The following is a 16,520-nucleotide window of genomic DNA, read 5'->3' on the forward strand; positions in this document are numbered from 1 at the left end:
CTCCGACTATGTTGTTCATCATCGACTCCCGATAGCTTCGCTTATAAACAAGCAAATGTTGTTATTATCCCTTATACCGGAAGGAAAGAGTGGACAACAAGAAAAAAAAACAAAACTGTATAAAAAGAAAGAGAAAAGTGTTCCCGCAGGGAGCTCAAGTGGCTTATAAAGCCTTCCATTGGTCACTTTTTGTGGACCTGCAAAGGTGGACCCGTTATATGAACCAATGGGAGGCTTTTTAAGCCACTTAAGCGCAGGGAAGCTCTCTGTGCAGCTGCGCAGGAACACTTTCCTAAAAAGAAAAGGGAAATGATAACTTCGTCCCTTTTTTAAACCCCTCTATTGCAAAAGAGTAGTCATAAATACACTAGTGGGGCTGTCCCAAGTAAACAAAAGGGGTGAATATATCACTTCCCAAAGGAAAACCGGAGGTTTTACCCGAAGAAGATACAAATTGACTGACCATTCCCAATCATTCAAACAGGAAGTTCCGTTCCTCGCACACTTCCTAAGTTTGTATTCTTTATCCCTAAAATAACATTTTAGGAACTTATGTTCCTTATGATGTAAAACGGGCGAAAAATAAATTTTACGCCCACTTTTACTGAGGCTCTGTTTCTTTTCGACGTAAAATGGGCACAGAACAAATTTGTAAAAATGGGTGTAAAACAAATTATACTCCCATTTTATGTTGAAACTTGAAAGAAATGGAGCTTGAGCATATAATGAATTTTATACCCATTTTTTAAGTGGAAAATGGGTTAAATTTTGTTTTACACCTATTTTACGAGACTACCAAAAATTGCACAATTAAGATCATCTAAATGTAGTTAAAACTAACCAACATTTATGTCTAGACACACTGATAATTACAACATATTGGAGTTCTAGATGCATGAAACAAAAATCACTCCAAACTAAAAATGGTCAGTATTTAAGGATGAAATTCCACTACTTGTGCAGCTAGGATTGCCTAACCTAAGCCATGGTAGAGCAAACCACAGATGAACGGTGCGGATCACTTGATCATACAATCTCGCATCCAGATTATTTTCCATAATTTGAACTCAAATAAGAACGCATGTCGTTTGAAATTTTGAACACTTCTGTAGATTTTGTTTTAAGTAGTTTCTGTTTCTACACAATGCAAGATAGCTTTAGAACCATGAACTCAAATGATTCTGATACAATTTAAGATCCCCGATTCGATTGCTAAATCCTGAAAAGATCAAGAAAAAAATCATTGACATGCAAAAGCAAATGATGGCTGTAGTAATATGGAAGAGCGAATTCCCTCTTAATGGACAGGGAAATCGTTTCTGTAACATTAACCACATATATTTCATTCATATGTGAAGACCCATAAAAAAAATGTGAAGATCACGACCTGTAGTTTTCCATAATTCTTCATACAAAAACTTGCATATAAAGCTGCTCTAAAGGCTCAGTTAATACTTAATTCCGGGTGTAACAAAACCCATATATATTTCCTTCATATATGAAGCTCAAGAGCTATAATTTTTCATAATTCTTTAAACAGAAACTCACATTGAAGCTGCTCTAAAGGTTGTCAGCTAGACAGCATCGACTTGGTAGGACACTAGGACTCTTAGGCTTTGTTTTAGCTTTTGAGAATTGATTTTGTGTCCAAAAATGATTATTGGACTAAAAAAAAAGGCAATTTTAAGTCCAATAATCAGTTTTAGATTCAAAATCAAATCTCAGAATCCAAAATAGACAGGGCATTAGTATCATGTACAAGTACAACCCATTTTAGACTTAAAAAAACAAACTGAAAGACTGAATTCAGAGTAGATTTGAAGTTGATGAACTTGTCTATGAGATTACTCACCATATTCTCTATAATATTTTGGAACTCCTTTCAAAGTTTTTGAAGGTTGGATGTTAGATTACCTGTTATGTACCCCGTCATTTATTTTGCAAGGATTGGAACACCACATGCAGCTGGAGCATGCTTTCCCTTACTATAGACAAGGTTCCCTCTCACAAAAGTTGCCAAAACTTTTCCTGACAGCTTTGTCCCCATGTAGGCTGTGATATTCTATATACATATGACAGGTAAAGAAAAATAGAGTTAGAAATCAAACAGAAATTTCTTCATGGTCAGGAGCTCCACATTTGAGCAGTGCACCATACCCTTGTGCTTAGGGGAATGAGATCAGTTTAGCCTTGAAAATGTTTTTGCCTACTTCTTGAATCAAATAATTTCGAATTGTCAGATGAGCTTTCATAGAGTTTCAAGAGTAATTCCGATCACCTTTTAAAAAAATCCTGATATTTTCTATAACTACCAAAATGCCCCTAGTGAATTTAAAAATGTCGCTCCCAAGTTGGCTAAGTATTCATCATCTTATTTGTCAGTGCTTCTGTTTGGTTGCACAAAATCTGGGGTTTAATAGGTGTTTTGGTTGGTTTTGGGGTGCCTCATCATCTACTAGTGATGTTTGGTCGCATTTCTTATTCAAACTACTAGGACACTACTTATCTTGTCTCTCCCTTGTCTCTCCCTGTGGCATGACTTTTATCCCCCCCACCAAACAACTTGAAAAAAAAAAGGTTTTTTGCCAGTAGTCTTTGGATTTAGCACTCTTCTATCTTTCTCTCTCTTCTCTCTCTCTATATATTGTTAATGACACTCCGCACAAGGAAACTACTTCAGTTAAAAACCAGACACTACTTACCATTACTCTACGAGGAGACTACCTCACTGCTATTACACCTGTTGACGACTTCAGTTCTAATCCACCACTTACCACTACTCTACAAGGAGACTACCTCACTGCTATTACACCTGTTGAAGACTTCAGTTCTAATCCACCACTACTCTACAAGGCAACTACGTGCAACCAAACAGAGGGATATTAAGTTTTTTCTAGATTTCAGTGTACGTGGTTTTCCCTCTTAAAATTTGATTTTCTACAACCAAACTTATCTCTAACAATCTAAAATATTCTTGGCAGAGCAGTTGATTTCCTCACTTGAACATCAAGAATGAAAGATGATAGGGTGTAACAAAGTAAAGAAAAACATACAGGGTGCTTGTGGTAGATGGAATGGTTCTCATCAAGTTCAAACTCAGTCTCAGGTTCCCAAACAACTAGGTCTGCATGATTCCCACTCACAATAGCTCCCTGCATAAAACCATGTCAACAGAGTTGAAAAACAATTCTCATGGGATGTATTAACTATTAAGATTCAGAATATTGTCATTTGAAGCAATCTATGATTTAAATGTAACTTGGACAGCATGGTATAAAGATATTTTTGGTGTTTCCATTCGTTTAGGACCATCAGTTCTAAAACATGGTTTGTTTAAATGCGAACTGAGCCCAATGATTAAAATGAAGATATACCAACAAAAGAATTTACCTTCAATCCTTGGCCAGCGAGTTTCGCCGGCCTCTCACTCCACCATGAAGATAATTGATTCAAAGTTACCCCATATTGTCTCCCGTAAGACCACGTAACAGGAAGAACAAACTGCAGACACTCCCATTGCATTAGCCTTTGGGGTCAATTTGAGAAATTTTCCTCAACAAGGAGCATTATATTCCATTAGTGTCAACATGAATAGAAGGTAGCTCAAAATCGTGATGCAAGTGAACTACTTGATTTTCATATTGAGAAATTAACTTTTTTTTGAAACAGCAACAAATAAGAGAAAATAATGAAGGAAACTACAAAGTTCTAAAGATATTTACTCAACCTCTATGAGATATAATGAAGGAAATGTGTCATCATTTTTTTTGCTTGGGTAAGCTGGGATTGAGCCTAAGACCTCAAGGTTGAGATATAAAGCCTCTACCAATTGAGCTATAGGCCAAATCCCTGCATTACGTAAGATCTCTAATTGACATCATTTTATTATAAGAGATTCCACATTTTACAAAAGTAATAATCTTAATTATCATATTATGTATTGTTCATTAATGAAGATTAATCAAGTACTCTAAAGAACTAGATTGACACATTTCCACAATGACTGTAATCTTGCAGACTTTTTCTTTTCGAAACTTCCCAATAAAAGGTAAATTTCCTCCAATGACATCATCGCAGTAGTGGGTTTATAGAATGACATAAATTTCACTCTGGTTAAGTCTAACTAAATAATGAAGGCCCCACGTGCCAAAAAATTGAAAATAGTTAGCAATGGTGTGCTCATCAGTGAAGCCATAACAAGCTGTCTAGTCTTTTGGATCTATATGTCTATAATCTGTACTTCCCCTTAAAGAAATAATACTGTAAGTTTCTTGTTTTTTTATTTTTTGGTTAGTTTGATGTATTTAAGCAGTTCATAAATTTTCTCTATCATGCTTTGGCAATTTCATTCATTGGAGAGCCACCATTTATAGTTGATACAAATATAATCTTCCACAATTTTCTTTATGTTAACACCTTAGCCAGAACATGAGACCCTATGAACAAGGTGTGAAGGCATGAACATCAAGAGAATGCCTAAAAGGTTGTAGGGATGCGAATCAAAGGTTATCTGAAGCTCCATCTAGGTATCCAGTGGGATAAATGTTTTCTGGGATCACTAAAAAGCTTTAACTTTGAAGTGATTAGGATATGACCATATGACATGTAAAGTTGTTAATACATCTGATCAAAGGAACAATAGATAATGGAATGTGAAACTAAACTATGTTCATAAGCTTTCAATATTCAGCCAAAAACCAATGGCAAGGGGTTTCATAAACACTACATTCAACAAATTACAGTGTGTACAAAACTACTCACCATTTATGACACAAGTTTTAAAAACAAGATTTAAAACCTTCCCGAATTCACTAAGATAGAAAACCTCTTTTAGTATTAACAACATGAGGAATTCTAGGGTCACACGCACCCTTGCAAAAAAACAGGGGGTAAAAGGGCGCCCCATTGGTCGATATCTATTTAGGACAGTTATGATCGTAGTTTTCTATGCCATCCTAAATGGGTATTGACCAATGGGCGCCCTTACCCTTTATTTTGCAAGGGCGCCTGTGAAGCTAGCATTCCTCTAGCAACAATTTCCAATTACAACTCAAAACTTGTTAGCAGGTATCACCACATGACTAATATCTACTTCTCTAACATACTTAAGGATAAAACTCTTCTGAAATGAGATATATTTTATATAGAACTCCAGCAAGGTACATGTTCCAAACTTCAGTCATCAAGAGAAAGATAACTGACCTGCAAAGATGAAATGCCACCCCATGCCTTTAAGAAGTCACCTTTATCAAGAAGTTTCAGCTCTGGCACGGATGGTGAATGATCAGAACTTAACATGTCAATATGTCCTTCCTGAAATGCAACCCCATCATTCAAAACTTCAATTTTTTAACATCAAGATAACAACATAGCAATTTAAAGTTTACAAAAATACCATCAAAGCCTCCCACAAAATTTGTTTATTTTCTGCATCACGTATAGGGGGAGCACACTTAAAGCGGGTATCCCCATCAGGAATCTGTTCCGAAGAAAATGCTAGGTAATGGGGGCAAGTCTCAACAGTTATGCTGGCACCACTGGTCCTTGCGCCCTGTAAAAAACATATAAAACAGGTTAATGGAGAGTTTTCCCTAGTTAAATAGTATTCTCATTGTGGACTACAAAATTACAGATGCAGATGAATTTGCTTTCGCAAATATTGATTGATATAGAACACACTTGCCGCATTGTAATCTATATAACCATATGAAGCTTAAGGAGTGGTTGACGCATACAAAGTAATATGAAAGAATACGTAAGCAGTTCCAAGAGAAGAGAAAACATAGAATACTTTGATAAGATCTAGTGAAGCCCTTGCATCTGACAAATGAACAATATGAAGATGAGCCCCTTCTGCAGAGCCGCCAACCGTTGTGTCTTGTACTAGATTAACCAGCTCCCTAATAGCTGCCTCCTCCCTGGTCAGAAAAAATATTAAACAAAACATGAGAAGTGAAGATCAGAAATCGTGTTTTCAATTTAACATTGTTAGCAGGAGTAGATACCAAGTACATTCGCATCATAATAAATTCCACCATAAGGCAGTTTTGCCTTTTCACGATAGATCAATGATTACTACTAGAGTGAACCAAACTGTGACTGCGTTCCGAACAGTAACAACCTTTCTTAAGGAGATTCTTATGCCAAAATTCAAAACGAATTACTCAAGTATCAGAAGATACCACTGCACTGAATGATTAAAATAAAAACTAACATAAATATTACATTATTATAATTTTAAACCACGGATAGTGAAATCTCTACGAGGATTGCTGATTATCCTCGCCTCGGTAATCATTTTTTTTTTTTTTTGAATTGGTATTTTGGTAATTATATTGGTACTGTGAATCTGAAATCTGTTTAGCTAACAAGAGTCTCAAATTAATTCAGCTTACAAGTTTGACAGTGAAATCCTATATTTAAAATTGTAATATATTAGAAAAAAAAATATTCCAATTTTCTTAAGAAAAAGAAATTCAGAAACACAGCTTGGCCACCAAATACAGGAAAGACCACAGTTAGCCTTGTAACATTGATGAACCATTTGAATCATAGGCTAACAAATTTTAAATTAAGAAGTTCCAGTAAAAGGATATTATCATGAATTAGGAATCAAACAAATTCATATCTTCTGAAAAACAGAACAAATTTAAAAAGTCAAAGTCAATATCCCTCAACAATGCTTAAGGTCAATATTACATCTAGAGTGCTCAAATAGATGCTTACATGGAAGGAGGCCTAGTCTTAAGATATGTTGAATAAGATCGAACATCATCAATACCATCATTTGGTTCCACAGGGCTCACAGAATCCAGTTCAATCTCTGCATGTATAAGTATCGGCCTTTTGTATTTTGCTAATATATGCAATGCCTCCTAAAATAGTAGAAAAGAAGAAAAGTGTGAGGAAAAAGAGAAGATCATCCTAATTAGGTCAGAAAATAAAAAATAAGATTATTTTGAGGTGAATTCCCTCACAAATAAAAGAACATGAAATATGCATATAACTATTTCTTCTGAAGTTATGTTAAGATAAAGGAAAGCACAAATATGTATGGCCGAAATGAAAGGTTTCGCCAAAATAAAAGGAAACAAACCTTGATATGGCTTGAATTTGTCATTGGGAAGTCATTTATTCCTGAAGGACACATAAAAGACTACATAAACACACACCAAAAAAAAACACAGTAAGATAAAATATTAATGTCTAGAATTAGACACAACATAGATCTCAAAAGCTAGCCTACAAGAAGAACAGGCAGGCTGCTGACTTAAGATAAAGTAAATAGCAGAATAAATATACATAGATTCTGAATGTTAAAGGATAGACCACCAATACTGACAAAAGAATCAAAGATCAGAAATGATAGAAAGTACTCTGACACCATACAAAAGAATTAAGACAGAATGAAGAAAATTCGTATGTGCATAGGCATTCCAGAGCCAATAGATCAACTATATATATATACTAGTAAAAACACCCGTGCGATGCATGGGGCGAGAAAAATATAAATGGTTAATCACTTTCCCATTTGATGCGGTGAAGCATTTCACACTCATGCTTGACAGGTGGGTCTCACGCACCATCTATAGCCAAACCCATGCATTTGAGTGGGACCCGGAATATTTTGAAAGGTGGCCGAAATCCGTAGTATTATGTACTAAATGAACATGTTTTATATTAAAAAATAATCGGGTTAGTCAATATTTTGAAAGGCGTCCTGAATCCGTAGTATTATGTAATATGTTCACAAAAATCTGTAGTATTATGTAACATATGTACCAAATCTGTAATTTTGCAAAGAAAAAACGTCACTATGTTGACTTTGTCCACATTTTTTATTACAAAAGCATAAAGGAGGTGGGTAGGATTGAAATTATGAGGTTGTAATGGGTACCTTTGTTAAAAAGCATAAAGGAGGGCGTAGGATTGAAAATATGTGGGTTGAATTGGTGCCTTTGTTAAAAAAAATAAAAAAAAGTGATGTGTAATTCTATTAGAATTTTGGGAGAAATTCAAATAATTCTCTCCTTTTCTCTTCTGCTATATAGTATATAGATACATATGTTGTTAAAGTAGCCGGCGGCCTAAGCTCGGGTGGATGATCCCGCCCGTGGGGAGGTATTGTCGGCGCGACCTGGGTGGATAGCGTACGCCTCATGGCGTGTCCCTGTGGCACTTGTGCGCTCTAGGCAACGGCCAGTGTGCCCCCCATTCGACCCGTCTTGAAACACGGACCAAGGAGTCTGACATGTGTGCGAGTCAACGGGCGTATAAAACCCGTAAGGCGCAAGGAAGCTGATTGGTGGAATCCCATTGTCGGGTTGCACCACCAACTGACCTAGATCTTCTGAAAAGGGTTCGAGTGTCAGCATGCCTGTCGGGACCCGAAAGATGGTGAACTATGCCTGAGCGGGGCAAAGCCAGAGGAAACTCTGGTGGAGGCCCGCAGCGATACTGACGTGCAAATCGTTTGTCTGACTTGGGTATAGGGGCGAAAGATTAATCGAACCATCTAGTAGCTGGCACTAAGGTTGGGTTCATTTTCGACTCCAAATTCAACCTCGTCTTCACTCCACTGACCTCCAAACAAGCTTACATTAACTCATCATCGCCCATGACTTGGTTGTTGTCATGGCCAATGTTGGGATAGAAAACTTCTTCCGAATCGGCCATTAAGACACGCCTTGATTAAATACTGCCTTTTCCAATAGCTTAAGCTTTTGGAGTAACTGGTTGTTTCACATGGAATTAGAGTAAAGGTCCCGAGTTCAAACCTCCTTGATAGCAAAAAAATCCACATGTAATGGCCAAACCCAAAAGAGGGGCCACACGTGCCACGTGGAGGCCAAGCCTAGAAAGAGGGGCCACACGTGAGGGGGAGTGTTCAAGTATAAAAGATTAAATAATGCCTTCTCCAACAGCTTAAGCTTTTGGAGTAACTAGTTGTTTCACATATTTGATCCCATTAAGCTTATCAGCCATAATTTTTTTTTTCATGCTTCAACTAAATCAGTGGGATTGGTTGATTTTCACAGGAAAGCGGCAACTTCTTCTAGGATTCTGTTTGTTCATATCCTGAAGCATTCATGTATAATTTGTAGCTTCTGACAGACAAAATCTGTGCATTTCACTATTATGTTGGAGTGCTTGATTCTCACTTTTTAAAACTAAACAGTTGTCTTTGTCCAGCTTTCTTTGCACAGATGACAACTGTTGAAATTGTTCCCTAATCAATCTGTGCTTTCAAGTGGGATATATCATCTCTTAGTTGAACTGTTGCTCGTTAGAGTTCAGATGTAAACTGAAATTGCCAACTAGATAAATTTTTTAATATGGACAGTTGAGTTTGAGTTTTACTTGTAGTTGGTAGATTGTTGCTATAAGAAGTTTATTAGAACATGGTTTCAAAGGAATGAACGGGAACACGGTTTCAATGTCAGTGAGGTAATAGCCGGATCTACCTTTTGTTGATTTAATGTAGAGAACAAATATGCTAACCTACCTTTATTTTTGGTAGATAATCTGGGATGGAACCTAAAACCACGAGATTGAGCTACAAATCCATATATACAATTCAGCTACAGGCTTTACCCATCATAAACCTACCTTAATTTAGCTATCTAACGTGTAACGAATAAGTACCAGCAGTTCTACACAGGTTTTGTACAAGTAATAGCTAAGGATGTCAGATACCCAAAAAAGATGACGAGATCCTGCATGTGGCTATATTAGTTTGAGAAAATACCTTAAGGCCAAGAACACCTGCTCTCAAAAGACCCTCCAAAGAACTCTTATTGAAGGCATTATCAGGAACCAGTCCTCCCCAAAAACCTGCAAACACCAAACATAATCCATACTAGCACCATGAAAGGGGCAGCTGTATTGTGATATGCTAAAAGATAATTATATGTTTAGTAATCTATTCTGCGATAAGGTTCTAGAACATACCAACATCAACATAGAGTTTTTCCTGTGCTGCATCAACCTATTACATAAAAATGAATAAAGATCCAAACAGAAATCACAAGTTAGTAACTGTTCAGTAGAAGTTTCCAAAATTGATTCACGATAAATGAAAACAAACACCCACAGCACAAGGTATATAAATAAATAATTGAGTAAAAAATTTTGAACAAATGAAGTGAGAATTATACATAATCTAATAATTAAATTACTGGTCTCATGAAGCTGAATAGTAGCTCTACTAAGGGAATAAGATGAGAAATGAAAATAGTGTTTTAGTCATGCTATACAGAGTTACTAAAACCACATCAACCCCAATAAAAACATCAGTAAGATTGAAGAAAGTGATAAATAGCATGTCAAGCTGAGTTGAGAATCTCCACCTTGAGTTTTAACGTTTCTTCAGATACTGTTGAGGGAGCACTATTAAGTGGCATGTCAATCAATGTTGTGAGACCACCTGTAAGTAAAGAATTGACACCCAGTCCTCATTCAGCTTGGGTATTTCTACTATACAAAAAGCCTTGTATTCTATGTAAATTGGATCATGTCTGGTAAATTTTGGAACTTCTGAAAGCCTAACCTCTTAAGGAGATTACTGGAAATATTTACACTTTAAAATCAATAAACAAAGGATTTAATATTTTAAATGCAGTTTTTTTTTTTTTTTTGAATGGTTTTTTTAAATACAGTTTATTGATAATTGAAGAATTTTTAATGACATACCAGCAGCAGCTGCTTTAGTCCCCGAGAAAAATCCTTCCCATTCAGCCCTTCCAGGTTCATCAAGATGTGAATGCCTGAAATAAAGAAAATTCTTATGAACTCTGTCTATCCATGAACAAGATAAGATGCACTAACCTGAATTTTCTATTTCTACTATGGGTGAGATTGATGTTTAACTCTCAAAGCACGAGAAGCAAAAAATTGAAGAAAATATCATTTTCTGGTTCAAAAAATGTGCTATCAAAATAAACAATCTCGGACACTTGATGTTTTCTCATCACTGTCCAAACTTATTATTCACCTCCATGATCCTCTTAAATCCCTATCTTAAGGATCTGGAATGCTGTAACTTGCACTTCAATTTACCTCACAATTACTTTCACAGAAAATATCTTCCAATGCCTTGGATTGTCTAAGGCAGAGAAGGGATAAAATTATGTTTTCTGAACTAGATTCGGAAATGAAAGCATGTGGATCTAGTTGAGAAAGTTTGAACTAGATTGAAGCTCTTTTTAAACCGTGTTATATGGTGTGACAGATTTTCTTTTCTTTTTTTTTAATGGTTATGGTGTGACAGAATTCATTGCTGCTAACTCTACCTTTTTCCAATTCAGAAATTTGCATGGGTTACTTCCTACTTCACAGATCATGCGACTGTTCTTATGCAAATAAAATAAAATTCAATAGCACTATTGAGAGAATGGGGAAAGTAGTTTTCCAAAGGCTATGCCTGACAGGATACATTTATATAATTAGGAGACTTGTTCCTGTGCTTTCGATGATGATTGTTGGAACCTTTATCGCCTGGTTAACACACATGTAATGATTAATGAATACAAGAATGATAAGCCTGTATATTTACACAAGTCAACTCTTCAAGCAAACACTAGCACTGATAAAAATTCACATTTAAAATCACATCTATATTGCTGCATAACAAAATCCAAATAATAACTAGCAAAAGATATGCAATGATGCAATCTGGTAGAAAAAGTCGCCACAAAAAATTCTATATAGGATAGTGTTCCAAGTTTAGTTTCATACCTGAATTCAAAACATAAATGAAAGCAAATAAAAAGAAGACACATCCGGGGCCCATGGGTTGGGTTCGTATTCAGGAATTCAGAGGGGCAAGAAAGTGGTGTACAACGAACGGGTTTCACTTTGGCTGATGTTGAAGGAATGCTATTCCAATCTCATTGAATGGGTTCAACTTAAGAGTTCCTTGAGCTTCTCTAGAAGTCGAAATCCTGAAGCCTTTCTATGACTCTGGAAATCAAACTGAAATGAATCTTACAGAATTTCAGTTATGACTTATGACAAATATGATACACTTGAAGTCCTTTCTGGGTTTTCAAACTGCCCAGTGTTTACTGTTCTCTTTCTATTATTATTTCAGTAAAGTCATCAATATCAGAACGTAGTCTTTTAAAAAAAAAACATTATCAAAACATAAAAATACATAAATTTTGAGAAGTGACAACTGATGAAACAGGACAAATAAGATATGGAGATGGATTGATGAAAAAAATGAAAACATATATTAGAAAACAGAGGACCAAAATGGTTATGCTTCTCACTGTGAACCATTACTAGGAAGTCATACTTTTGTCATGAACGAATTAATAATAGTGCCAAACACTGTTTAAGAAGCCCTTGGATACTAAAATTGGTCTTTAGTTGCAAATAAAATCACTTTAAATAAATCATATTTGCAAATGGGACATTAAGGTCTTTTTTTTGGAAGCCATTAGGATTAACTAAATCAAATTCTGAAACTATTATAGCCATTATTAGCAAATAATAATCATATTTAACTTCAGAACCATTTGCATATAAGATTATATTCAAATAATTTTTAGAGGCATCTAAAGATGCCCTTGAGTTTTAAGAAAACAAAAAAGTTCATGTAATAGAGTTGAACGTAAGTTAAAGTAAGCAAGCCAGTACAAGATAGAAATCACTAGGCATTGTTATTACAGCTTACACATCAATCAATCCAGGCATGAGAACGGCCTCCCCATAATCAAGGACATGTCCCTCTTTGACTTTCCCAAGTTGATATTCTTGTTTAACCACAGAAACAATGCTCCCTCCTTTCACCTCAACTGACCGTTTGCAAGTTCATAACACACAAGTTAGAATCTGATGCCAAGGTGATACAAAAATAATGCATTGTCAAGAGGAAGGTTCATTAACGACTTCCTTAATGTGCTCAATAATGGCAGAAAAAAAGAAGGAAAATTTAATAGACTTAAGTGTAAAGAATTTAAATTGTTCTATCTTTGCATACCAAAATTGCACATCTAATGGATTATCAGTTGATATTAGTTTCACGTTCTTACTGTTTCCTGTTGTAAATTTGTAATACTATTCTGAATGTTTATTTTTTGGAACACATAATGTCTAAAACCTTGTAAGAAAATTTGTACAAATTTTTAAAACTTGCAATCTAATATAGCTTCCTGCACAAACCTGCACCATTAATGATACCCTCTGGAGTAACAATAAGCTTGCTGTATATCCAGTAATGATCATGAGGAAGAAGGCTGCAGTCACTGTTTGATGGCTGCAAAAGACAAGTCGACATGTTACTAAATCACCAAACTTCTCAGCCCCATCTATACTTTTGGCACCAGTATTTTGACTTGGAAAAATATGCATAGACACCATATAAATACTCTATACATAAACGTATGTATCTTCGTGTACAGACATGCAAATATATGATGCAACAATTGGACCCACCCACATGACATCAGCGTGATCCTAACCATTATCTAGTGGATGCAATAAACTCACAAATGCACTTATTGATTGATCCTAACCATCTAATAAGAGAAAAGCATAAGCAATGGTCCACATTCAAGTCTTCTAATTGGGTGGTTAGGCTTGTCTGAAAATTGAAATTTGCGTTGTCAGAAACTTGCACTTGTTCATTCTTCCTCTGCTTTCAGTAAGCCGTGAAATGGCTTTTTGCGAAATTGCCTAGACAATCATATGTATACATACATACATACATATGCCTACTCAGTTACACTGTGCGAATACTTTGTAATCCCTATTCCTATACACTTACTATTGAAAAGAAGTCATATAAAATTATTCACTTTTCAACTGTCTAGGAGGAGGAGGCACTCAGAAGTGGAATTTTATTTTCCAATCTGTTAACTTACCAACTTCTCCAAAAGCTTAAGAAAGGCGTTATTTATCTTTTATACTTTAACACTCCCCCTCACGTGTGGCCCACTTGGCAAACACGTGGCACATGTGGTCCCACTTTGGGCCGACCATCGCATGTGGATTTTTTGCTATCCGGGAGGCTTGAACTCGAGACCTTTGGCTCTGATACCATGTTAACTTACCAACTCCTCCAATAATTAAGCTATTGGAGAAATTTATCTTTTATACTTTAGCACAATCGAATATTTTTCCGGCTAATGACGTTTTATTTTCCAAACAGATTGGATTTCTTCAAGGGCCTGGGATAATCACTGTCCGAGTGGACTGATGAAAACCTCCAGTAATATCCTTTTCACTCTCTTATTTTATTAAAACTTTGTTTCTTCTGTTATTAATTATAAGAAGAAGAAGATGATGATGATGATACGTAGATGTTATGATGTATATGATTTAGTTGCAGAGTAGTTAAAGTAGGATTAGGCATCTGAGATTGTGGGTGCTAGTTACTTATTATGTGTCATGTATGCATGTAAATGGGTTGGTGATGTGGCACGCCTTTGTGTTTGTATTTAAAGAGTTGCACCTTAGTGAAAATGGAGAGATTTTGCAACCAAAACAGAAACTTATGATTCAGGAGACTCATGGTTCCTCTCGAATTGAACCGTTAGGAGGTCTGGTTACCTCCAATCAACCCTTCCATCCTCTTTCTCTATCTTTTTCTTTATTTTATTTGTATTACGGTCAATTAGGCGCGTAAAAAAAGAAGAAGAGAAAAAACGAGGAGGAGGAGGAAAATAACCAATGAAATCATGCTACATAATGATGCTAAACCCAGAAGAACATCCTAGCTTATAAAATTGAAGAATAATGGAATAATTTCTTAGAACCCAGAAGAAGAAACTATCAATCAAGGATGTGGGAAAAATCTTGGGGTAAAGAACTGAACCTAAAGATTCCTAAGTAAAAATCCAAACAAAATTACAGAAGAAAAATAAGAGAAGGGAACTGACCTTAGAGGAAGTTTTCATGTAAAGCACAAGAAAAGAGGCGAGGATAGATAGCAGAGGTAAAACACTCCATTGAAGAAACTTCATCTTCTCTCCTCTGTTCTACTATATTCTTCAAGGAATCTACCAAACAAGATACATTCCTCTATATTATTATGCCTTATTGGAATCTCTGCTATTTTATTTTCTACGGTCAGATTCGTTGCACTGATGAAGGAATATAAGTCTGTTAAGTGGGGCCCACCAAATAGCTACGGCCAAGTTGATGGAAAAGTTCGAATTCCTGACGAATGGGGTTTCGAAACATGTGTCCAATCGAGGCCGTTGATTAGGTGGGCCCGGGGTTGGGATTTTAAATATCCCTGTATTATATTGGTATCGGCACCCATCCAATCTGCCTATCGGATAGACTCCCATATATTAGGACCTTCAACATAAATGAGACTTGATGGATCAAGGGCTAAGATTATCCAATCAAGATGTTCTCAATGGCATTTGGTTGGTCTCATAGTTACCATTTAGACCAACGGATCCGATCACGTAAAAGACCAAGAAGGTCTCTTTTAGGAAGAGAGCATAAAAGTGACTTTCTTTTTTACTTTTTCCTTAACTATAGTTCAAATCATGTGAAACCCATAGATGAATGGCATCACCTCTCCACTTGGACAGACAAGGTCAATGAACTACAAGATGCATCTTCTTTTATGAAGAATAATAGAGAGGTGGGTAGAGATTGTGATCCATCTATTTTGTTTGTGTGCGAGTAATTTGATTTTGTGATAAATCCTGGGAAATTATAAATGCGCCCCTTTTCAACACATGGGACACCCAACTGGAGTGTACGTGGCAATCAAATCCGTTGAATCCTTCTGACGTGAAGTACATCAGCCCCTCTGCAGTCATTGATACACTGCTGTGGGGTCCGAGTGATGAAAAGGGGTGCATTTATCATTTCCCTAAATCTTTAATATGGGATTAAGAGAAAAAATAAATAGCAAATGAAAATACCAAAAGATTTGAAGAAAATTTTGAAATGATTGGAAATTCCATTTTTATAATTTTTTTAATGACTTTCATGTAATTCAATGGCAAAATACTCTAATTTAAATGATAAAGTTTTCAAACAAATTTAATCACCACTATCACTGTTCAAGTAAGATAGAAAAGAGAAGAGCAAAGCACCGAGTAAAACCAATTTTTTTTTAAAAAAAAGTGACGAGTTGCCTTCTTCTCATCATTTCTTACCTTTTCAAAATTACATTGTTTTTTCACTTTCATTTTCAGCCTTTGGTCTATTTCGTATGAGGTGCATCAATTGAGTTGCGTGCTTAAAATTGGTGTTCTATTTTGTTGAAGTGGAGGTGTGTTCTTGAACTAGTGCATGCACGTGCAGCCCAAAAATACAGTGGGGCCCACATTTTTTGGGTGATCCAAACCGTTCATTTGTTGGGCCTTGGCATATATAAGGGGTGCCCAGAAAATCTTTCCATAGGAAGATCTTAACCCTACGATCCCAGGAAGGTTCCTATATTGTGCCGTCCATTTTAAACCTCCACAAATTTAAGGGTTAGGATCATCCTGTGGAGAAGATTTTCTGAGTGCACTATCTGCATCAGGGCCCAACAAATGAACGGTTTG

General features: G+C 36.0%; 1 protein-coding gene across 1 annotated transcript; it reads right to left on the reverse strand.

Annotated features, from left to right (window-relative positions):
* Positions 1-816: 816 nt before the first annotated feature.
* Positions 817-15,063, reverse strand: ALN (allantoinase). The gene is made up of 16 exons (XM_077359935.1): positions 14,886-15,063; positions 13,168-13,261; positions 12,680-12,800; positions 10,693-10,766; positions 10,350-10,426; positions 9,952-9,988; positions 9,749-9,834; positions 7,097-7,156; positions 6,727-6,875; positions 5,792-5,918; positions 5,396-5,551; positions 5,203-5,313; positions 3,391-3,501; positions 3,054-3,152; positions 1,915-2,062; positions 817-1,219 (listed from the first exon to the last, which is right to left on the reverse strand). The coding sequence occupies exons 1-15, from the start codon at positions 14,967-14,969 to the stop codon at positions 1,934-1,936; spliced, it is 1,515 nt and encodes a 504-aa protein (XP_077216050.1). The 5' UTR covers positions 14,970-15,063; the 3' UTR covers positions 817-1,219; positions 1,915-1,933.
* Between the last annotated feature and the right edge of the window lie 1,457 nt (positions 15,064-16,520).

This window comes from Tasmannia lanceolata, unplaced genomic scaffold, assembly GCF_043159265.1.
Source record: "Tasmannia lanceolata isolate RefF3 unplaced genomic scaffold, GAP_Taslan_0.1 ptg000018l, whole genome shotgun sequence".
NCBI classification, from domain to species: Eukaryota; Viridiplantae; Streptophyta; class Magnoliopsida; order Canellales; family Winteraceae; genus Tasmannia; species Tasmannia lanceolata.